Source organism: Elephantulus edwardii, unplaced genomic scaffold (assembly GCF_000299155.1).
Source record: "Elephantulus edwardii isolate Elephantulus edwardi_28Jun2011 unplaced genomic scaffold, EleEdw1.0 scaffold00195, whole genome shotgun sequence".
Classification (NCBI taxonomy): domain Eukaryota; kingdom Metazoa; phylum Chordata; class Mammalia; order Macroscelidea; family Macroscelididae; genus Elephantulus; species Elephantulus edwardii.
The window spans coordinates 3,031,172-3,054,834 of NW_006399945.1; the positions used below are offsets into that span (position 1 = coordinate 3,031,172).

At 44.2% G+C, this 23,663-nt stretch overlaps 1 protein-coding gene across 1 annotated transcript in view; it reads left to right on the plus strand.

Annotated features, from left to right (window-relative positions):
- The window catches only part of ANK1 (ankyrin 1, erythrocytic), a 131,392-nt gene that overhangs the window by 64,054 nt on the left and 43,675 nt on the right, over nt 1–23,663 (plus strand). The window contains exons 10-20 of the mRNA XM_006897006.1: nt 1,696–1,893; nt 3,264–3,362; nt 3,805–3,903; nt 4,333–4,431; nt 6,309–6,506; nt 7,140–7,238; nt 8,311–8,409; nt 15,949–16,146; nt 17,620–17,718; nt 20,689–20,787; nt 21,005–21,103. Of these exons, the coding sequence (XP_006897068.1) occupies nt 1,696–1,893; nt 3,264–3,362; nt 3,805–3,903; nt 4,333–4,431; nt 6,309–6,506; nt 7,140–7,238; nt 8,311–8,409; nt 15,949–16,146; nt 17,620–17,718; nt 20,689–20,787; nt 21,005–21,103 (1,386 nt within the window). The remainder of the gene's footprint in view (nt 1–1,695; nt 1,894–3,263; nt 3,363–3,804; nt 3,904–4,332; nt 4,432–6,308; nt 6,507–7,139; nt 7,239–8,310; nt 8,410–15,948; nt 16,147–17,619; nt 17,719–20,688; nt 20,788–21,004; nt 21,104–23,663) is intronic.

Consider the following 23,663-nt stretch of genomic DNA (forward strand, 5'->3'; position numbering starts at 1 on the left):
TCACTGGATTATTCTTTGCTTTTGTCTGCCTGATGAACTCCCATTCCATACTAGTCAAAACCTAACACAGAATACACCTCTTCCAGGAAGTCCCTTCCCATGGTCTTTGCTTATCAGTGACTCTGTCCTCATTTGCACATGTGCTTTGATTAGGGAGCTCTGGTGGCCTTGTGACAAGGAGTTATGCTGCCAACCTAGAAGTACGTGGTTTGACTCCACCAGCTGCTCCACGGGAGAAAGATGGGGAATCTCCCGTATGATTTAATACCCCAGAAAACCTCACATTATCACACTGATGCCAATAAGTTATCTGTTTTCACACCTATTACGTAATCAGTTACTATTAAGCTAATTCCAGCTCATGATGGCCCATGTGATAAAACTGTGCTCCCTAGAGTTTCCAATGGCTGAGTTTTCTGATGTAAATCAACAAGCTTTTCCTTCATGACACCCTCAGGGAGAACTCAAGCCTACAACCTTTCAGTTAACAGCAAGCTTATTAACTATTTGCCTCACTCAGGTCTCTGCCCCTTAACAACCAAGCTAGATTTTTTTTTAAGCTGGAGGTTATCTTATTCTCTCCACAAACAATTACCTCTCCTCAAAGCTTAATCCATACCTGATGCTCATTAAACACTTATTAAATATTTGTTTAATTGATATTTGAATGAATGAGTGACTCGTTCTCCTTTGTCTTTATTTCCCCTCCCCCTTAACAAACTACAGTTGGAGAAACAGTAAAAGTCTTTATAGAAAGTTTTTTACACATTTTTTAGTGAAACTTTATTTTATATTGTTGTTGTTGCTGTGTGCCATCGAACCAGATCCAATTGACACAGGAGGAAACTGCCCATCCTTGTCCAGTGGAGCATCTGGTGTATTCGAACCATACACCCTCAGTATTGCAGTGCAGCTCCTTGCCACTAGGCCACCAGAGATCCTAGAAATTTTTTAATCATAGGCTTTTGTTGGTATCAATGAACAGAGGGATTTAGATCCACATTTTACGTCCTTGTCATTCATCCTTCCAAAGTCCCTTTAATAAAGGACCATTGTGAGCATTAAAAGAGCTCTCATGGTGTAGTGCATTTTGCACCTGTGTTGGGCTACTAAGAGGAAGGTCAGAAGTTTGAATCCACCAGTCACTCCTCAGAAGAAAGACGGGCAGTCTCCTGGCATAAAGATTTGCAGCCTTGGGAACCGTATCAGGGAATTCCATGTGGTCCTATTGGGTTGCTCGGAGTTGGAATAGACTTGATGTCAGTGGGGTGGCTTTTTTCATTTGGGGTGTGTGTGTTACTAGACACTGTGGGACATGTAAGATATATTGGGTACAGCCACTGATCTTAGGAAGCTTGTAAGTAATGACAGGAGATACACACGCCTGAAAAGGTAACTGTGAATACACTTAGGCAAATGCCTGAACACAAAGTAGTGGTACAACACCAAAAGCCTTAGGAGACTGGTGCGGTCTGGGAAGTTTTCATGCTGCAGCTGACTTTGGGGGATTTGGCTAGATAGAAAGTAGTCAACCAGCAAGAATGCAGAGCTCCCAATGAGCCTAGCTCACTCAGGAGCTGTGTGGAGGCATCGTGCAGGCAAGAAGTAGGAAGTGAGGCTGGAATCACCATCCTGGATTTTCCTCTTCTGCCTCGAGACACCTTTGTGATTGCTTGTTCTCCCTTCCCCACCTAGAATGGCTTGTCCCCAATTCACATGGCGGCTCAGGGAGACCATCTCGACTGTGTCCGACTTCTATTGCAATACAACGCAGAAATAGATGACATCACGCTGGACCACCTGACTCCACTCCACGTGGCCGCCCACTGTGGTCATCACAGAGTGGCCAAGGTCCTTTTGGATAAAGGGGCCAAACCAAACTCCAGAGCCCTGGTGAGTGGGGGGCTATTGGAGGAAGGATGGATGGACACGGGCAGAGGGGACAGGAGCAGGGCTGGATGGCAGAGCCTCAAGGGAAAGGCAACAGCTTGCACCTGGAACTGCTTTGAAGACTCAGGGGCGTGAGAGTCCACGTAGGCTCAGATGGTAGACTAAGGCACCTTCGCTTGGCCTTGACTCATCCTTTACTATAGATTACCGCACCTCAAGCTGTGTATCACTTCTTGTGTTCAGTGACCGTGGCCTCCATTTAACAAATTGAAGTCAAAGAGATTTGGACCCAGAAGACCTGGTTCCAGAGGCAATGTCCATGCTTATGTTGGTGGGGTGGAGCTGCCTGTCCATTCTTAAACAGGCCAGGAGCTCAGGGCAGGAATTTATGAGAGGGATAATTTGGCTCTTGCCTGCTTTAAGAGTAATTTAAGTAGCCTGAACCCAACATGCTTTCTCTTCAAATAGCATTTGCAGAGACATGCATTTAGATTTAATGCAAATTCTGTGCTGCAACAATGGTTCTACTCCCACCTCCCTCAGCCAGGGGCTCCCAGGGTCCTCTGGGCTGTGGTGGGGCTGGAGCTCTGCACTAAGCATGCTGCCCACTGACCATTCCCACCGGACAACTGAGAGACAGCCAGGGATAGTGGAGAATGGCTTATTCACTCACTCAAAAACTCTTCCATTGAGAATTTGCCAGCTGTCAGGTTCTGTGCTATTGCTGGGCCTCTCAAACGCCCATCACTGACATTTGGACCTGACAACTCTTTACTGTAAGGGGCTGCCCTGTGCAAGCCTTGCTTTGTCACAGAACAAGCCAACAGTAACTAAACCCTACTCTTGCCCTCAGGCTGTGACAAGCAAAATGTCTCTAGACATTGCCAAATTCTCCCAAAGGGTTAAAAAAACCCAGTAACCCACTGTACCAGAGAGATAAAGCCATTACGAACAAATGAACAAAACCCCTGCCCTCATGGGCTTTACATTCTAATACAGCACTCTAAAGCAGAGCTGATATACAGAAATCCATTTTTACTAAAATTATCAGTGGTTTCGGGGAAGTGAGAGGATGAGCTGCTACACAGAAGCCTTCTCTACCGTAAATGTCCTGGCAGGTAACTTTACACAGTAAGCTCTTTGGGGCATTAAGGTGTTTTTTTAAAGCTTATAAGGAACATGCTCAGGAACATGTTTGATGTCTTAAGTGAATGGTGCTATCTTCTATGCGATTTGTCTCAATGGCATTTGTTCTCTGCAAATCTAAGTGGTGGTGGCAGAGGCCACCTTGCCGGAGAGCATGGTGCTGTTCTGCGTGTCTCTTGGCTGGTGTGTAAGTTCTCCCCCTTGTTTCTCTCTGTGTGGGGCTGCAGAATGGCTTCACCCCCTTACACATCGCCTGCAAGAAGAACCATATTCGTGTCATGGAGCTGCTGCTGAAGACCGGAGCCTCTATTGACGCCGTCACCGAGGTAGGAGACAATGCCGAGGCATGCGCAGTGCCCGCCCTGAGCTCCTGTCCGGGTAGCATGCGCGGTTCCCTTCTCTGAGAGGGGTTTGTCAGATCGTGGGTGCACTGTTGCATATTGTGCAACTGTGAGACAAAAATTGAAATGTAAATTGCTCCAAGGAATAAATCAGGGGGAACTAGGACAAGGGAATGTGTGTCATGTCTCAAGGAATTTTCCAAGATCAGCTGAGGTTTTTCAAGTTGTCCAGGTGGGCAGATCTTGCCCTGCAGTGATTCTTCCCCCAGCTGATTTTCTAAGAAGCAAACCTACTTCAATTTACCTCCTTTTCTTATGGAACCATTTGGGGAGTCCCTGGAGACAAGACAGCATTTGGCCCGGCCTTCCTCTCTCTTCTTTGGTGGAGCAGAGAACTCCTTTCTCAGCCCTCTCTTGTGTGTTCCAGTCTGGCCTGACCCCTCTCCACGTGGCTTCTTTCATGGGGCACCTTCCCATCGTGAAGAACCTGCTGCAGCGGGGTGCGTCCCCCAATGTCTCCAACGTGGTGAGTTATGAGGAGAGCCAGGCCCTTTCCCCTGAGCTCCTGATCTCTCCTCTCCTGGGATGGAGGCAGAATTCTCAGACTTAGCTTCAGACAAGAGGGGAGCATCCCCAGGTACAGATGATTTCCCAGTTAAGCTTTTCACACATCTGTAAACCTTGGGCTTTTATTTCAGACCATAATTTGGAAACTTCTGTAAGTGTTATCTGGGAATATATTTACACTGTTTAACATTCATTAGCTCTGACGTTCACTTTTCTGTGTGCCGAGAACACCCCCCACCCCCCACCGCCGGCTGCTTGCTGGGGTAACTCCACCTCTTAGATGAAACCCTACCAAGATGCTCAGAGCTGGCTCTTTAGGCTCTGTGTGTGTGTGTGCTTTCGGAAATCCAGCATGTATTAGTACTTCAATAATTTTGTTATTTTACAGAAAGTGGAGACCCCCTTACATATGGCAGCCAGAGCAGGACACACAGAAGTGGCCAAATATTTACTCCAGAACAAAGCCAAAGTCAATGCCAAGGCCAAGGTGAGTTTTGGAGGTGGACAGGGAGGGCTCCTGGCGTGTGAGCAATTCCAGTGCAATGGGAAGAAATCCATCCTAATTAGAGGCCCGGCTGCAGAGCTTGTAGCAAAAAGATTACTTGTCATTCTCATTTAGATCGCTGTAAAGTCTCTGATTCGGTAGGAAATATTTCCATGTTAGAGAGCTATTCATTTTTTTTAGGATAATGAAAACTTCAAGTCAAAAGAACACAGCTGTCTGGCCTGCAGTGTTTATTGGATTTAAAGGGTTTCATGATGATAGCCTACATGGGATAAGAAAAGTAACAGCTTTTTGGAGCAATGTTTACAATAAGTAAGGCATTACTTGACCTAGAAATAGATGATCCTCTCTTATGGTAACACAGTCTTTTTCAAGAACTGGGAAAGTAAAGAGAAAACTTCTGAATTTGCAAGTTGAATGAATATAGCCAAAACCAGGCTTTCCTAGCCTAACAGACAACTGTTTAGAGTTGAAAAGTTTAAAACGCTCTGTTGAGAATTTAATCAGGGATTGGTGTTTGGGCCACATAAGGAATGCTTTCCAGGCCCAATGGCAAAAGTGATTTAATACTTTTCGCCTTCAGGCATAAGAAGGAAGTAGGGTAGAGGGAGGGCACAAGGTCACCTTCCCCTCCAACAAAGCCTTCCGAAATCCCACCCAACCCCACCTCGGCATAGAGACAAAGAAAGTGGAGCTCAGAGATGAGTGTCCACCCAGGCACTATGCAGAAGACAGTAACAGCAACCACAATTTACTGACTACAAACATTTTTTTAGGAACGGGAGGGAACAAATGATTAATAGCTGCTAATCAGAAGCTTGTAGGTTTGAGTCCACCCAGAGGTGATGCAGACGAAAGGCCTAGTACTCTGCTTCTGAAAAGCCACAGCCTTGAATACTACTCTGGTACACATGGCTTATTATGCACCAGATATTATCCAAAACAATGTCTGTACGTGACCTGCCTTATCTGAACCACAGCCTATGAAGGAGATATTATTACTCCCATTTTACAGATGGGAGAGCTGAGCCTTTGAGTTATTCTTGTGTGCCATTGAATTGAGTCAGTTCTAGTTCACAGTGACTTTATGAGACACAGAAGAGCTGCCCCATGAGGTTTTCTAGGCTGTAATCTTTATGCAGTCAGATCACCGCCTCATTTTTTCCCCATGTAGTTACTCATGAGTTCAAATTGTTGACCTCTTGCGTTAGCAGCCAAAGTGTTTAGCTGAGTGCTAAGTGTTTATCATCCAAGCACTTAACCATTGCATCATCAGAGCTCTGTGGGCCATTGAGGAGCAAAATTGGAATAACAACAAATTTGAAGGATTGAATGGAATTGCTATTGTTGTTGTTAAGAGTCATAGACAACCCACAGCGACCCTATGAACAAAAGTCTTGAAGACAAAACTGAATCATAAAGATTCTGGAGGCAAGCTTATTTTGGAAGTGCATGCCACTCCTGCTTCCAAGCCTGTTTTATTAGGGAGCTCCACAAAAAGCAGGTCCGAGGGCCACAGGCCTGAGGGCCCCAAAGCCTTTTTAAATACAAGGCCAAATCCAAGCAGCTCATGCCCTTTGTGAACAAAAGCCACACTCTAGCCTCAACCCCAAACCAGAAAACACACCTTAGCAAAATCCAGCCATTCCACTTATCTTCCCAGCCTGGAAATAGCCCATTTAATCGAATAGAGGATACTTATTTCTGTAAGTTAGAAACCTGGGTTGAATCCCAGGTTTTCATCTACCCATGTAACATCATGAGAGTCTCTTCACTTCCCTGGCCCTCAGCTTTCTTCTCTGTAAAATGGGTTGCAGAAGCTCAACATTCTCATTCTTTATTTTCACTTTGGGGTCCAGGATGACCAGACCCCACTTCACTGTGCAGCTCGCATCGGCCACACAAACATGGTGAAACTCCTGCTGGAAAACAATGCCAACCCTAACCTGGCCACCACTGCCGGGCACACCCCCCTGCACACGGCAGCCCGCGAGGGCCATGTGGAAACAGCCTTGGCACTTCTGGAAAAGGAAGCGTCCCAGGCCTGCATGACCAAGGTACAGCCTTCCTCCGCCTCCTCTTCCTCTTGCTCCTTTCCTCTCAGGAAAGCAAGGCTGGCTATAGCAGAGGCGTAGTGTGGTGTGGTGTGGTGTGGTGTGGTGTGGTGTGGTGTGGTGTGGTGTGGTGTGGTGTGGGGAGGGGAGGAGTACCTGTCTGATCTTCTTGTTACCTTGATGGCAATGATTGCCAGCAGTTGGGGAAGGTGGCCTCTACAGGACTGGCTGCCATCTGCGGGCCTGATATGCTGTCAACCTTCCCCAGGAAAAGTGGGGAACCACAGTTTCTCACACACCTACCTGGCCATCTGGTGTTTATCACAGAGATGTAACTGTTCCCTGAGCATGCACTCTTGACAAAACCTTCATAGGTATTGGATTCAGCCGCTGCCCAACAGTGGCCAGCATTCAAATGTCAATGCCTAGTGGCTTGTCCAGTATCACAGAAGTACAAATGGAAGCTGCTGATTCCCAAGGTCTTGGTCTCTTGGATGGATCCAAAATGGCTTTGTCCTTTATTTTATTGGCGTCTCTGTGCCAGTGAAGATTGTAAGCCCCCTTTGTCATGGGCCCCTTCTCTGAGGAGGTCCGCTATGGCTCCCTTTAGTCCTGATGGCCTGTGTTTCTCCTCAGAAAGGATTTACCCCTCTCCATTTGGCGGCTAAGTATGGGAAGGTCAAGGTAGCAGAGGTGCTGCTGGAACGAGATGCACACCCCAACGCAGCTGGAAAAGTGAGTTCTAACCCCCTTTAATTCTCTAGGTGAAGGGGAAAAGCAAAAATTACACTTTATTAGTTGTGAGTTGTATCTCTTACATAATAAGCCTGTGTTGGGACAGCCCTCTAGGGAAAACTGCTCTTTCTCTCAAAGTCTTTGCCATTTCAGGAAGAATTGGTAGCCTGCCCTGAGTGCAGGAGTAGGTTATCTAAAGCAAGGTAAGCACACGCTTATTAGTGCTTACTTACTGAATGATCAGGGATGTGGAATTGGAAGGGAGACAGATGCCAGCCATACCTAGAAGCAGAATCTTTGATGTAGTGAAAACATGGGTAGTGACACAAACAATCCCATGCTTACTTGGCCTTTTGAGTAATCCGACACTGGGTAATTTGAGAGTGTTTTGATTTCCTTGCCTCCCAGGCCAGCTCATCCCCACAAGAATGATGAGGTTGTCCCAGTCTAGCTGGTTATGTATTTTAGTGTCTCTGTGCCATGCTTGGTTCTAGAACTATGTTTATATTTCTTGTATAGGGAGATATTGGTGGTTCCATGGTGGAATTTTCATTTTTCATATGGGAAGAGTCAGTCTCTTGGAGAAAGATATACTTGGAAAAGTAAAGGAGCCAACAAAAGAGAGAAAGGCTCACAATGAAATAGGTTGACACAGTGACTGCAGCAGTGGGTTTGTGTTTGGCAGATGGAACTAAAAGCTGAGAATGCTGCAGGATCAGGCAGATTTTGTTCTGTGGTTCATGGGGTCGCAGTGAGTCAGCGCTGACCATGGCACCTCACAACAGCAGTCGAGCCAGATTGACCTCAGTCCAGTGCAGCCTCTCCCAGTGTCAGTGGGGGGCTTGGGTGTTGCTAGGATGCTGAGCAGGTTTCAGTAGAGCATCTAGACTAAGTCAGGCTAGGAAGAAAGGCCTGCTCAAGCTCTTCCGCCCACCCATGAAAACTCGATGAATCATAATGGTCTGGTCCCACGGTGCATGGGGAATCCTTGCAAACAACAAAGCCAAAGGGATCCTGAAAGAACGTGCACTGGAGTGAAGGCTGTTTTCTTCTCCATTTAATCCCTCTGTAGACGGGCTTGACTCCTCTGCACGTGGCTGTTCATCACAACAACCTGGATATCGTCAAGCTGCTGCTTCCCCGAGGCGGCTCCCCACACAGTCCTGCTTGGGTAAGGCCCTGCCCTTCACAGACTTCTAGGTCTTGGTTCAGACCGTCTCATATTTGACCCCAGAAGAGTAGGCCGTAGGCCAGAGCTTCAGGAAAGGTTGTTTCAGAAGCAGCTGATGAGTTTTTTGTTTTGGGTTTTTTAAAATTTTTAATTCAGAAATATCACCTCCTCTACATAAATGTTACCTGCAGCATAACTGTTGTTATTTTAAAACTAGCAGTGGGATAGGAAATGGGCAACACTTCTTACCAACAGGCCACCTCACAAAGCAAATGTATTCCCCCGGCAGCTGCATGTCAGCTGAATTTTGTAAACTGATTGTCAAAGTTCAGCTCCGATAAGAATCTCTTTGGGAGCAAAGAGACTTGTACGTGGAGATTCAAATTCCCTGAAACTTCACAAAGGCCAAGAAGTCTTGTTTTTAACCAGTTCAGTTCCAGCTATTCTGATGCTGAGGGTGAAGTCATCACACCTGAGAAATCTTCTGACAGTGGGAGAATTAGCTGGAACCTTGATGTAAAGTTAAATAATCGCCCCTAATTTATTTCTTTTATGAGTTCCATCTTTCTAGGGAGTGTGATTTTTTTTTGTTTGTTTGTTTTGAAGGTGGCACGTCATTTTCTGTATTGCACATTAACTCGTACTTCTAATGCGCCTACTTTACCTACCCTGTGGCATGAACTGCTCAGAGCAAGATCCTCCAGGTAACCCTAGAGGCTCCGGAGCAGATGGCCGTAGTATGAGGTGAAGGGATAAAGGCCTGCACACAAAGACAAGTTTTGGGGAACAGACTGCCGCCCAGTGGAAGTGTAAAGTTATATGAGTGTAGTGTTTGCTTAGGTGGGCAGAAAGGGCGCTTTTGGAAGAGAGGGTTGCAGTGTGGCGGAGGGAGAAAAAAGAGTGAGCACAAGGTGAAGAATACAAAAAATACTCGCAGTTCCTGAGCTCTGAGCACTCGCAGTCTGATAAGGCAGCCAGGGACCACGAGCAGTTTTTGCTGTTGTTATATGCCGTCAAGTCACCTGCAACTCATAACGACCCTATGTAAAACAGCACTAAACCCTGCTCCATCCTGTGCCAATCGCACTGTCTCTGACACACCAACCCCATTACTCTAGTCACTGAATCAATCCATCTCATCAAGAGTCTTCCTCTGCTGCGCAGTCCCCCCACTCTCCCAAGCATGGTGTCCCTCTCCAAGGACCGGTCCTGCCTTGCAGCATGTCCAAAGTATGTCAGACAAAGCTTCAGAATCCTTGCCTCCAAGGAGCAGACTGATCTCACTCTCTCTTCGATGAACCTGTTTGTCTTTCTAGCAGTAGCAGGGTCATTTATTTATGAGCAAGCAGAGCCCAGCACTTGGACCAGACCTCAGACAAGCGTGGGCAGCTGCAGAGGAAGCACTGGGGCACCTGCTGACTGCAGGGCAGATGCCACCGACTCAGAAAACCTGCGCGAGGCTGCAGTTCATTTTCCCTCCTCAGAACGCATGCTCATCATAATTTTACGGCGTCACTTTTCTGCAGACACAGCATCGCCCAGATTCCCCCCTCCCCCTTGTTTCCTTGGGCTTCTGTCTCTGCTCTGTTGTAGAAAGCTCCGCGTCACTACGTAGAGGAAGCAGGCAGCGCTGCTGAGACGTTGAGTTACTCCTGCCTCTAAAAATAAAAACCTGGACTCCCCTCCTCCTCACTCTCCTACTTATGTAAAAGAAACAGGCGTCAGGTTCACGGTCTTTAAGGAGAACTGAATCCAAGCACAAACTCTGTACAGATGGGGTTTGTTGCCAAGGCAAAAAAAAATACTTTGCAAAGTAGTCTGGCAATTTTGTAGAATTTCACATGCAAATCTTTCTACACCCAAACCAATCCTGCGCTTTCTAATTTTGATGCTGATATTGTTTTAACATTTTGGCAGATTTTTCTCATGTGCATTCCTTGGGATGAGTTCCTTTCCTTTGGCTCCTAGAGCCTTTCTCTAGCACATAAACCTTCCCAACCTCTTCCTATTTCACCTTGCCCCTCCAGGGAGGTCATTCATTTCCTTTAATCCTGGCTCTGAGGAAGCACAGAGGCCCCTCTGCTGGGATTGACAACTTGCTCTGGGTTCTAACCCCATCTGTGTCCCACGCAAACTTACCTTGGCCAGGATAGAGGATTGTTCTTGCCAGGGTGGACATTCACAGCTGCCCAAGAAGCCTGAGGCCTCTACTTATCTTTCCATGAATTTACTTAAGATTCCTCTGCAGTTGTCCTGGAGAAGCCTTGGTGACATACTTGTTAAAAGCCAGGCAACTGAATAAAAGGTTGGCAATTTGAAGCTCTCAGCAGCACCTCAGTAGACCAACCTGACCTTACCAGTACCTGGCCTAGAGGAGCCCAAGGCTCCTGGACAGATTATCTCCTAGAATTGTATGGAGCAGTTCTTCCATGTCACATTGTATTGTTTGGAGCCCAAAATGAACTTGAGAACACGTGACAACAACACGTCCTGAATATATTAAAAGAAGTCCTAGTTGCCCTTAAGAGGAGCTCTGGTGGCCTAATGGCTAAGAAGTTGTGCTGCCAAACTGAAGGTTGGCAGTTCGAATCAGCTGCTCCAAAGGGAGAAAGATGAACAGACTATGTGATTTGCCATCTCTGAGGGTCACGTGTGAGTCCGTTCAGATTCAGTGACAATGGGTTTGAGTTGTTCTCTTAGAAGGAATGGCCCCTCTAGACCAGGTACTGGTAAGGCGCTTCACTTGCCCCATCCTGTCTTGTCTTGACAATAGCTCTGAGCAGAGAGATGCTCTGTGATCCACCTCTTAGGGAACCTGAGACCTTCACTCCTTCTCCAAGGTCACCCAGCCCCACATGGCATGACGTGCAGGAACCCAGGCCCTCCGTGTCCAGATCCCTGGTGTAATCCTTTGAACCACATCTCTGTCTTCACCTCTCCTTCCAGCAAAAAAAATGAATAAAAAATTAAGTTTGAACTGTGGTGCTGGAGAAGTGTTGAATATACCATGGACTGCTAAGAGAACAAACAGATTCGTCCTGGAGAGGCTGAAACCAGGCGGTTCCTTGGAGGCAAAGATTCTGAAGCTTAGTCTGACATACTTTGGACATGTAAGGAGGGACCAGTCCTTGGAGATGTACATCATGCTTGGGAGGGTAGAGCAACAGCGCAGGAGTGGAAGACCCTTGATGAGATGGATTGATTCAGTGACTGGGGTAGTGGGGGTAGATGTGTCAGAGACAATAAGTTTGGCAAAAGATAGAGCAGGGCTTAGGGCTTTTGTTCATAGGGTCACTATGAGTTGCAGGCAACTTAACAGCACATAACAACAACAGCAATAACAACAACAACTTCATTTTATTATAATCAGAATTGCAACCTTTTTACATGTACAAAATAGGAAAAGAAAAGTTTCATGTTTTCTTATAATTAAAAACACTAAAAAGTAGGAACACCAGATGATTTACCTGATCCTTCAAAGAGAATAATTTTTTATTCCATTTAATTCTTTTAGTAAATTACATCTTTCATTTTCACATAAAATCTTTTTCATTTTTTTAATTATTAAATTTTATTAATTTTAATTAACATTTACAGGGATTTTGGGTTTTCATTCCTTCATTGCTGCACCATTCTCTCTACCCTCCTCCCCAGTTTGTTCTTCTTCCCCCGCCATCCGAATGTCTGTTTTAATTGTCCAATTGCCACAGTGCTTGTCAAAGTCAGTTCTGATTAATCTCCTTTGTCAGTGTGTCCTTTGCCATTCCCTATCACTCCTCCCTGAGAGAGACTTCACCCTGATTCATAAGGAAAAGGGGATGGCGTATTCTCTTAGCTACTTCCTGCTGAAAAGGGACGCTGTGGGTTTCAGGGTGAAGATCTTCTCTCACTACTCCAAAGGGCCCCTTTGACAGTAGGAAACACATAGACTATTATGGAGATTGATTTTGGAATTTAGATGCACTGTTATTAATTGTGCTTAGCCGTACAATATCCTTGAAGATGTATCATGGGGGGGTTGCAACCTAGAAGACATAAATTTAACTAACAAGTTATAAGTACATGAGTCAAAAATTATGGAAAAGTAAAAGAAAAGATTCTTTCATTGTTTTACAAACCCTCCCCCAGGTCCCCTCCACCATGGAGCCGTCGCTCTAGACTCCTGTGATGACAGAAATACCTAGTCACATATCTCTTTTAAACAGTTTTCTCCCTCCTCTGTTTCAGTGCAATATACATTATTGAACCCATCTTACTCATTCTCTCCCCAACCCCTAGGTTAGTCCCATTCTACAACAGTGGCATCATGTAATATTTGTCCTTTTGTGACTGGGATATTTCACTCAGCATAATGTTCTCCAGAGTCAACCATTTTGAATAATATTGCATGAGTTTCTTGTTTTTCAATGCAGCATAGTATTCCATTGTGCGAATATACCACAGCTTCTCTAGCCATTCGTTTGTTGATGGGCCCTTAGGTTGTTTCCAAATCCTTGCTATTGTGAACAAAGCTGCAATAAACATGGGTGTGCATATATCTGCTTGGATGTCAGCTGTGGTCTCTTCAGGGTATATTCCCAGTAGTGGAATTGCTGGGTCAAATGGTATCTCTATTTGCAACTTTTTGAGAAAGCGCCATACTGCTTTCCACAGGGGTTGCACCATTTTACACTCCCACCAACAGTGAATCAGGGTTCCAGTTTCTCCACAACCTCGCCAGCATTTGTTGCTTGCTGTTCTGTTAAATTTAGCTATTTTGACTGGGGTGAGATGATATCTCATAGTTATTTTAATTTGCATCTCTCTTAGGGCTAGGGATTTTGAGCATTTCTTTATGTGCTTGTTAGCCATCTTAATGTCGTCTTCGGTGAAGTGCCTGTTCATATCCTGCATTTTCACATAAAATCTTTTTTTTAAAAAAAAATCTTTTTCACAGACTGACACTCCCGCTGTCTTCAGTGCTACCAAACGTCTATTTTACCGTGTTGAGCCTCTTTTCCTCTTTTTCTTTTTCTTTATCCTGGCAGAACAGAATGAGCAGTGTTGTTTTCCTCAGTAAGACAGTGGCGGGCCAGAAGAGAATTCAGATCTCTGATGAACACTGGCTGAGATGAAGAAACAATGGGCCTTACAACTAATCACACATTAGGTAGCCCTCTGTTGTGGGACTGTGCTGGGCACAGCCCAGAAAGTCCTACCAGGAGGCCCTCCGACCTGGCCTCCTCTTCGCCCTGAGTGCTCTCAGGCTTTGTCTTTCAAAATGTGGTCCCAGACCCACGGCATCACCTGGGAGCCTATTAGAAATGCTGGATCTGGGCTCTCCTGAATCCGAATCTGCTTTCTAACAAGATCCCCAGTGATTTGTATGTATGCTGGCATTTGAGAAACCTTGCTGTAGTTTCATGAAGCCAGGATTTAGAGTCAGAAGGCCAGGGTTGGATTATTTGTTGTTCCATTTGCTAACTGATGTCAGATAAGATGTATAATAGATGTTCATTCTGAGTGGTGCAAATGGTTAATTTGGCTGCTAATCTCCTCCTGTGCAATTAACTGCCTCTGAAAACCTGCCAGTGGATCAGCTATGAGTCGGTTCCGACTCGATGATATGCAACAGTAAAAGCTGAATAATTGGAAGTTCCCATCCACCCAAAGGCACTTCAAGAAAAATGCCTGACAATCTACTTCTGAAAATTCAGTCACTGAAAGCATGGGGAGTATAGTTCTAGTCCAACACATGGGGTGGAGCCTTGTGATTCAGAATTGACTTGATAGCAACTGTTCGTTTTGCCTTGTTTTACGTGGGTTGCTGGGATGGGAAGTGGCTGTTCCTGTTTTGTTGTGGTTAGGCACCATCAGGTCTACTTGTAACATCCCTATGACCCGCCCCTCATCCTGCACCATTGTCCTCATCTCCGCCTTGCTCAAGCCCATTGTTGCCGTCTCTGAGCCCATCTGTCTTTCAGAAAGCCTTCCCCTCTTCACTGACAATCTGACTTTCCCAGCATGATGTCCTTTCCAAGGACTGGCCCTTCCTGACAATATGCCCAGGGTATGTGAGACCAAGGTTTACCAGCCTTGCCTTTAAGGAGCACCGTGGTACGCATCCTGTCAAGGCAGAATTTGTTTGTTCTTTTGGAGTTTTGTTTTACTTCCCTTGTTTAATGTCTGTGAAGTTCAAAGAAGAGTGTTAGGTGAAAATAGTTTGTAATAGTGATGACCGAAGAAGCCCTTCCGTGGACAGTTACCTGCCAGCAGTGGGATAATTAGCATGTCCAGAGTACAAATCCATGCGCTGCTTCCTTCATTGAGAAGGTCTGGCAACCCCTTGTCCAGTATAACTATCTAGATAAGCGGCCCGCAGTGACCTGGTTGATTTTTTTAGTCAGGCTCCTTATAATGTGATGACTTTTGAACCAATAACCCATAGGCCACACTCTAAGCAGCATGCAAAACCATGGCACAAAAGTTTATTGACTTTTTTTTAAATTTAATTGTAGAAAGCACTTTCACATACAGTGTGCTATTTGGTCCATACCAACAACTTTAAGCAATTAACAGATAGATGCCATTGTCCACTTTGAAAGCAGCTCTGATGGTATAATACATTAAGAGTTGTGCTGCTGCCCAAAATGTCAGTGGTTCAAACCCACCAGATTCTCTAAGGGAGAAAAAAATGGACACAGTCTCTTGTAGAGATTTATAAGCTCAGAACCTGATGGAGCTTAGCTATGGATAGGACTGAACTCAGTGCCAGTGGGTTTGATTTTTTTTTTTAATATCCACTTTTAAGGATTTTTTTTCTAAAAAAAAACACGCCAAGATTATTGGACATCTTACTGAAGATCACACGTCATGTTAACTAAGGGTCAATCTAAGCCTAGTTCCCATACCTTCACATTTCATACCTTGAAGCTGCCTTGATGCAAGCAAGCCCAGGGGGCACTGGTAGCCTAGTGGGAAGAAGCTGCACTATAATACTGAAGGCACGAGGTCTGAATGCACCAGCTGTTCTGTGGGAGAAGGTAGGAAAATCTCCTCCAGTGTGATTAACTGCCTCTGAAAACCCGCTGGAGGGTCAGCTATGGGTTGGTTCCGGCTTGATGGTAAACAAGACCACCACATAGAGGAAAATCCCTTTCCTTTATATACTATGTGACAGGTTTGGTTCTTATTGTAAGATGGGTCATATACTCACTTATCTAGCCTGATGGTTAATTGGATCCTAGCTGTTCCTGATGACTTCTAGCCTAGCAGTTTGCCTGAGTGTGACAACAGAAAGGAGACTGTTCAAAAACAAAGCAGCAGCAACAACAACAAAATCAGAACAAGACATTTACTGGCTATAGGAACCTTGAGAGCTGTCTGAAGCACAGAGATCTTATTTGTTTGTTTACATAGATTGCTCTCCTGAGTGACACTTGAGTGGTACCAGCCCTGCTCTGTGGATGCCTGAGCAGACGATTGAGAAGTTAAGGGGTGCACCGTGATGTGAGCTCAGCCTTCCTGTGAGCAGGCACGAGGTGATTTCTTCTATTTCAGAATGGCTACACGCCTTTGCACATTGCTGCCAAGCAGAACCAGATGGAGGTGGCCCGCAGTCTGCTGCAGTATGGGGGGTCAGCGAATGCCGAGTCGGTGCAAGGAGTGACACCCCTCCACCTGGCTGCCCAGGAGGGGCACGCGGAGATGGTCGCTCTGCTTCTCTCCAGACAAGCCAATGGCAATCTGGGGAATAAGGTAAATATTGCATTTCCCATTTGTCCTGCTGTCTCAAGTGATGTGTGAGTGAATGTCCCCAAGCTAGATAGTTTATCTGAATACTGAGTGCTTACCCAGGTTCTGGATTAGTGGATGACGTGTACACACACACGTATGCATGTATCTGTCTGTCTATAAACCCTCCAACAACCTTTTATAAGATGTGTATCTTTGTTCTATCAATAAGGCAGCAGAATTAGATTGCCAAGATTGAATAGTCCTAAGCCAGTCAGTAGTATAAACAGAGCCTAATGCCAACCCTTTGCTGATCCTTCCCTTAGACACCAGTATGCATTTCTACATAGATTGACTCAAGAATCTGCGCAGAAGATCAGTATTAAAACCTCCAGCCCACAGTCCCAAACATAGGCCAGGGATCTGTTATATTCAGGAAGGTATTAGATAATGTACTGCTAAAAGTTCATTTTCTATGAATGAAGTTATTTTTAAGAGTATTGATCTAACTCGAAGCTAGTGATCAATGTCACTAAATCCTGCATATAGAATTGGCTGAATTGGTGTGTTTTGATGTCTATCTATAACAATAAAATAAATTAACATTCTGACCTATATTTTGACTAGGGGCTTTCAAACAAGGGTGTATAAGCATGACACATAAAATTGTGTACAGCTTTCTTAGAGAATGAGTACACGAACACTTTTCATCATTTCTATCAGCTTCTAAAAGTATGCCCGAGAAAGACTAAGAAAGAACTACTACTTCTGTCATAGTGGTTTTATTGAGATATTATTTCTTTATCATGTATTTGGGTTTGTGCTCATTTGCTAAATAAGCTCTCTGATAGCACTAATATCTCATGAGGAGGCTGTGATGAGAAGTCTAGGAATGTGATCTTTCACTCTCGGCATGACCTTATATCCTCTTTTGTCATTAGCCTGATATCAGAATAATCATATTTAAATGGCACATACTGCTTTCAGACTCCCTTCAGCTGGGTTATCCCACTTTTGAGGCTGGTCTGTAATAAACCTTGTTTTCTTCATAAGGAAACCAGGGCTCTGAAGCTCATTTTTCATCTTGGAAATGGGCAATGTTACAGTTGGAAAGTACGTTAAAGTTTATCTAGTTTAGACATAAGTGAAGGACCCTCCACCTGTTTGTGTAAATCAAGTTTTATTGGAACACAATCATGCCCATAACGTTTTAGTTCTAACTGTTTTCTTATTACAACTGGAGAATTGAGGAGTTGCAACAGAAACTCAAGTCTAAAATACTGACTGGCTGGCCTTTTTACAGAAAAAGTTGCTGACTCCTGATCTAATTGGTCCATATCCTGGTTTGGATGAGAATGTTGAGGCCCAGAACAGAAAGAGCTTTGCCCTGGACAGAAAAGCTCACTGGCTGCTGAAGAGTCAGGGTTCGTTCCCTCAGTACTTGCACTGTGGCCTAGAATTCTGCACTGGATGGTGATGTGCATTTTTCCTTTGCAGAGTGGCCTCACGCCTCTCCATCTGGTAGCACAAGAAGGCCACGTTCCAGTGGCAGATGTGCTGATCAAGCATGGTGTCACCGTGGATGCCACCACCCGGGTAAGGCAGCAGCAGCCTCACACTTCGGCCTGTGTGTTTGGCCCCTACCTTCACATCCTACTTCCCCGACACACATACACACAATCTTCCCCAGTGGTACTACCTTCACACTTCTGAATGTTCTCTTCCGAACAGCTGTGAATCCAGGGATGCATTTTTCCTGATCATAGCCTCTCTGGGAGCAGACTTTGCAAAAACCAATCTGAATTCTCTGACTTTTCGGTTGGGGATCTTAAAATGTTTGCTAGACCTTTGAGCCTCTGCAGTGAGAGACTGCAGGAAGGGACTGTTTGACCATGATTTCAGGATCTTATCTCAATAATGTGAAAATGTTAGACTTCTGGGTGTTCAAGCTAGAACTCATCCTGTTATTTAAGCGTTTGGCTAAATTCAATTAAACTTTCTTTGAACCTCCTCTGTGTGCAAAGAGCTACAGGAGGTGGTGTGAGGGTAATCGTGTCAACAGCACACGGTGGTCCCTGCCCTCCAGACATTTGCAGATCCGTATGCAGGAGGTTTGTACGAGACAGGAATGAGCAACAAGATCTGGTAACTGATAGAAGAGGGGAACTGAACACCCTGGCAACACAGGGGAGAGTACTCCCATTAGCTAGGAGGAGGGAGGCTTCCTGGAAGAAGCCTTCCCGAACTAGGCAATTGATATTATTGTAAAAGGAAGGGGCAATGTTATATTGAAATATATCCCTAGGGGAGAAAAAAATCCTAGATGTTGTTTTTTCATCCCTAGTTGTTTGAAGCTTCAAGTGTAATCTACTTAAAACTTGAGAATGTTCTGGATCATTGAGGCTTCTCTAATGATCCCATTTAAGTCTACTTGGGTCCTATCTTCAGGGTCCCAGAGTCACCCTATGCAGGGCCTGTGTTAATGTTATCTCTGGAACCTGGCTCCAGCTCCCCAAGGATACTTTGCACCAAAGATTTTAAAGATCCTCAACTTGCTTCCCCTCAGGTACAACAAAATAACTAACAGGACAGGTTCCTGTAAAGTTAGCTCCTTAAATGAATACCCAAAGCCCACTATTCTAACAGTGGTCAAGTCCTTTAAGTCTGTTGTACTATAGCTAAGTAACTCAAACAACATTTTGGTGTTTTCTGCAAGGACATTTCAAGAAGTTCTTTATAATCCTGGGAGCACTGGGTGTAACGTGTTATGCTGCTAACTGAAGGTCAGTGGTTCAAATCCACCAGCTACTCCATGGGAGAAAGATGAGCAGTCTCCTCCCATAACGATTTGCCACCTCTGAAACCTGATGGAGGGTCACAATGAGTAAGAATTGAGTAGACAGTGGTGACGTTTCGGCTTGTGGTACACAAGGCAAAGTACCCAGTTTCTGATCATAAAGTTGGTGGCTTGAGCCAACTAGACTCCATGCAGAAGAGTGCTAGTGATCTACTCCTGCAAAGATTTCAGGCTAGAAAACCCTGGGGTTGCGATGAGTTGAAATAGACTTGATGATGCCTGACAATAATGGTGTTTCATCTTTCCAGCTTAACAGCCAGTTCTTGGTGGGATCCGTAATTTCCTTGCTATCATTTCCTCACCTTAGCCTTTTCAAGCTCAAGGGGCCTAATAGTTCTTCCTTCCTTCCTGAAATCATCTCCCTTGGCCCTGTAACATGATGTCTCCTGGTGCTCCTTCCAACTGTTTGCAGCTCTTCACAGAGACTCTCAGTATTTACAGAGCTCTAGATCTTGCCGGTTAAGTTGCTCTGATGGTTTGGTGGTAAGGAGTTGTACTGCCAATCCAAAGGCAGGCGATTCAAACCTACCAGCTGCTCCGCAGAAGATGAGCCGTCTCCTGTGTAATTCACTGCCTCTGAATACCTACCATGCCTCTCTGGTGGTTTGAATCCATCAGTGGCTCTGAGGGAGAAAAATAGACAGTCTTCTCCCATGTTGGTTCTGACTCTACAGGAATGAGGTCTTTTTTGTTTTGAAGTAGTGCCTCAGTACTTCTTGTTGTTATGTGCCATCAATTAGCCTGTGACTCATAGCGTAACCCTATGTACAACAGCTCTGAATGCTGCCCTGTCCTCAGCCAGTGTCACTAATTTTGACACACCAGCCCCCATTGCCTCAGTCACTGTGTCAACCCACCTCATCCGGAGTCTTCCTCTCCTGAGCCTTCTCTACACCCTTCCAAACATGATGTCCTTCTCCACGGATCAGTCTCTCCTGGCCATGTGCTCAAAGTATGTGAGACAGAGCTTCAAAATCCTAGACTCCAAGGAAAAACTTGGTTTCACCCTGTCCAAGACAGATCTGTTTGTTTTCTTGTCAGTCTATGGTATGTTCAAGACTCTTCTCCAGCACCACAACTCAAAGACACCAATTCTTCTTTTGTCATCCGTAGTCATCATCCAGCTCTCTGACACATAGCAAGTAATTGTGAATACCATGACCTGGATTAGGCACACCTTAGTCTCTAGACTGACACCATTGTTTTTCAGTACTTTGGAAAAGTCCCTGACAGCAGATTTTCTCAATGCAATTCATCTTTTGATTTCCTGACTGCTGATGTTAAGAGTGTTGATTGTGGAGCTGAGCAAGCTGTAATTGTTAACAGCCTCAATCTCTTCATCCTCAATACTTAGCCCCTGCTTTTTCCTCTCTACAGATTTACATCTTTACCCTAGACTTCTCCATGGGGTTCAGTATTAATTTTCTAATTGCCTATTTGTCTTCTCCACCTGGTTCTTTCAAAAGCATCTAAAAGTTCACATGTCTAGATCATATACCTTCCCAGACCACAGTGTCTGGTGATAAGAAAAATACATCTTCCACCTCACAGCAGCTGTCACCTTTCTAAAATGTTTCTCCATCCAGCCTCTCCTTTAATCAAGTATAAGACCTTTTATAAGACCTTCTGTAAAGCATAACACAGAATCCAAGAATCTTGGTCTGCCCCGAAGCCCTGATCACCACTCATTCTCATCTCTTGCTTTTCAGATGGGTTACACTCCACTCCATGTGGCTAGTCATTATGGAAATATTAAGTTGGTGAAGTTTCTGCTGCAGCACAAGGCTGATGTCAATGCCAAGACCAAGGTACAGGGACGCCTTAGACCTGACCCTTGGCTGATGCTTTTTAATTGGCAAATTAGTGTTCAGCCAGAAGCTACTTTGGGTACACTTTGGGCTTTTAACTTTGACCCTGAAAGAGAAATTATAGAAAATGCATTCTTTTGAATGTTCTTCATGATAGATGTCTAAGCTCTGTAATAGGTGGGTGGTTAACCTTACCGAGATGTCTGTCTCTCTATAGCTTGGATACAGCCCTTTGCATCAAGCAGCCCAACAAGGACATACAGACATTGTGACTCTTCTTCTGAAAAATGGTGCTTCCCCAAATGAGGTCAGCTCGGTGAGTATCCAGGGGGGTTCTTATTCCACAAAAATTATCTCCATGGGCAGCCCTGTGCCACTTGTTAATGGATTAACACTAGAAGTTCATTTGGATGTAAACTGAAATTAATTACACATTCAGTTTGGTCATCCATGTTTTCAGTCTGTCCTTCCTGCACAGAGACCAGGCAGACATTGCAGGACAGGACAGTTGGAGCTATTTGAGGGACCTGAATGACGGTGCTGAAATCAGGTTTTCTTTCTGGTTAATTGAAGGTTGTCCTTTTAAACATCATATTTTTAAAAAGCAAAAAATAATTTAAAATCTGTGTTAAAAACAGATTAAATAACACAACTAAGAAAACAATACAAATAAAGTTAATGTATTATGGCTTCATTTTTAAGCTCAGGAATGTAAATCAAGGTAATGCAGATATTAGGGAGGAAAAGGGGAGACCATGAATATAAAGGCTATAAGAATTCAGCCAAGTCACTATGAAAGACTGATAAAATTACAGCAACGATGCAGCTTAACAAAATACTGTCTTAAAACATAGCAATATTAAAAGGCAATAAATCAGATGCTCTGCCGGGGAAGGAGGGACAATCTCCTCCTGTATCAGTCAGATCTGATTTGATGGTACACTCACACAAAAATAATAAAATAAAAAAGGCAATAAATCATACTTAGAAAGGTCTAAATGTTAAATATAAAATATTAATATCTGAAAGAATACATTGATACATAAAATATTCAAACAGAAGAGCAAAAATTGTATAAATATATATTTAGAACTCATGTTTATTTTTCAGTGTATATTTAGAGCCATATTTTGTTTTCAATAATTATTCATTGAACTCCTTTTTGTCTGACTCTTCCTGTTGAATCCCTTTCTAAAATCCACGCAACTGCTTATGTAGGCACAAATGCACAAAATTCAGTTTCTCAGGTAATTCATGATGCTTTAAAGTCTTAGGAATATCCTTACCAACATCCATGATCATTGTACTACCTAAAATGTCTCATCTTAAAATGCGGAAGTTTTACTAGATCATCTCTTTAGCTTCTTCTAGCAGAGGAAATAGACGGTCCCTTGAGGATAGATGTGGGTGCTCAAATTTTAAGTGTAGTTGTGACTGACTCTATATGGCCCCTAGGGCATACCCTCAACTAAAGAGCTCAATGAGAGGTGATAGGAATGACCTCAATCTCTGTTTACTTTCACATAGTCCTTTCTCGGGACCACCACTCCCCTGGCCGTGTTTTGTCCTGTGGTGCCTTGTGTTTGCCCTGATCCTGGAGATTATGCTTCTCATGTGGGAAAGTACTCAAAATAGGACTGGGGAGAAGCTGCCTCCTCCAAGCAGAATCAGCCTTAATTACGTGGATGGATGATAACTTTTGAGACTTTCATTTGCTGATGTGGCACAGCTTAAAATAAGATGAAACAGCTGGTAAAGCATTCGTTAGTAATTGGAACATGAAATGGGTAAAGTAGGAATCAAAGAAGGTTGGAAATCTTCAGAAATGAAGTGTGACACATAAAGATTGATGTCTAAGGCATTCAAATGCAAAGAAAACCTGAAACTCCCTGCTGTCATGTCTGTTAAATTCAAAGCTACCCTACATCAGCTTCCAGGTCTGTCCATAGCAACAGGAGCAGACTGCCAGTCTTTCTCCCATGGAGCCAACACTGGTGGATTTGAACCACTGGAAATGTACAGCCTTTGAGGTATCATCAGACTATAGAAGAGGAATGATGTTGCATTAATTATCAAAAAATAACACTTTGAAATCTGCCCTCAGGGCTAGATAATACCCATGCACCAACTACGAAAGCCAAACATGAAGTAGTTGAAGATTTTTACCGACTTAGGCAGTTTTAAATCAATCAGGGCATGCATTCAAAGTGCATAAATAATTACTGGTGATTTGAATTTAGAAGTTGAAAGCCAAGGATTAATAATAGTTGGAAAATATGACCTTAGTTATAGAAACAATGCTAATGATCACAGGATAGCATTTTGCAATCCTAATGGCTTGGAAGTAATGTTAAGAAGCAGGACTATATGAGGAAGAACATGTCATCAGCACTGGAGGAAGAGGACTCATCAACAACCCATGATACACAGATGACATAACCTTGCTTGCAGAAAATGAAGGCTTCAGACACTTACTGAAGAAGATCAGATACTTTCAGTATGGATTACACCTCAGCATGAAACTAAAATTCTCACAGGTGGACATCATGGCAGATGGAGAAACTGTGGATGTTGTCAAGGACTTGATTTTACTTGGGTCCAAAATCAACACCCATCGAAGCAACGGTCAAGAAGTCAAAAGACATATATTGCATTAAGCACATCTGCTGCAAAGGATCTCTTTAAAGCATTAAAAAGCAGGATGTCACTTTGCAGACTAAGGCAGGCCTGACCCAACCCATGATATTTTCAGTCAGTTCAGATGCATGCGGAAGCTGGACAGGGCTTGTTCTTTTGCACTTTAAGTCAGAACTGACTTGCTATCACCTAACAGCAACAATTATGGTTTCTTCTTTAGAAATAACGTCTTTTTCAAA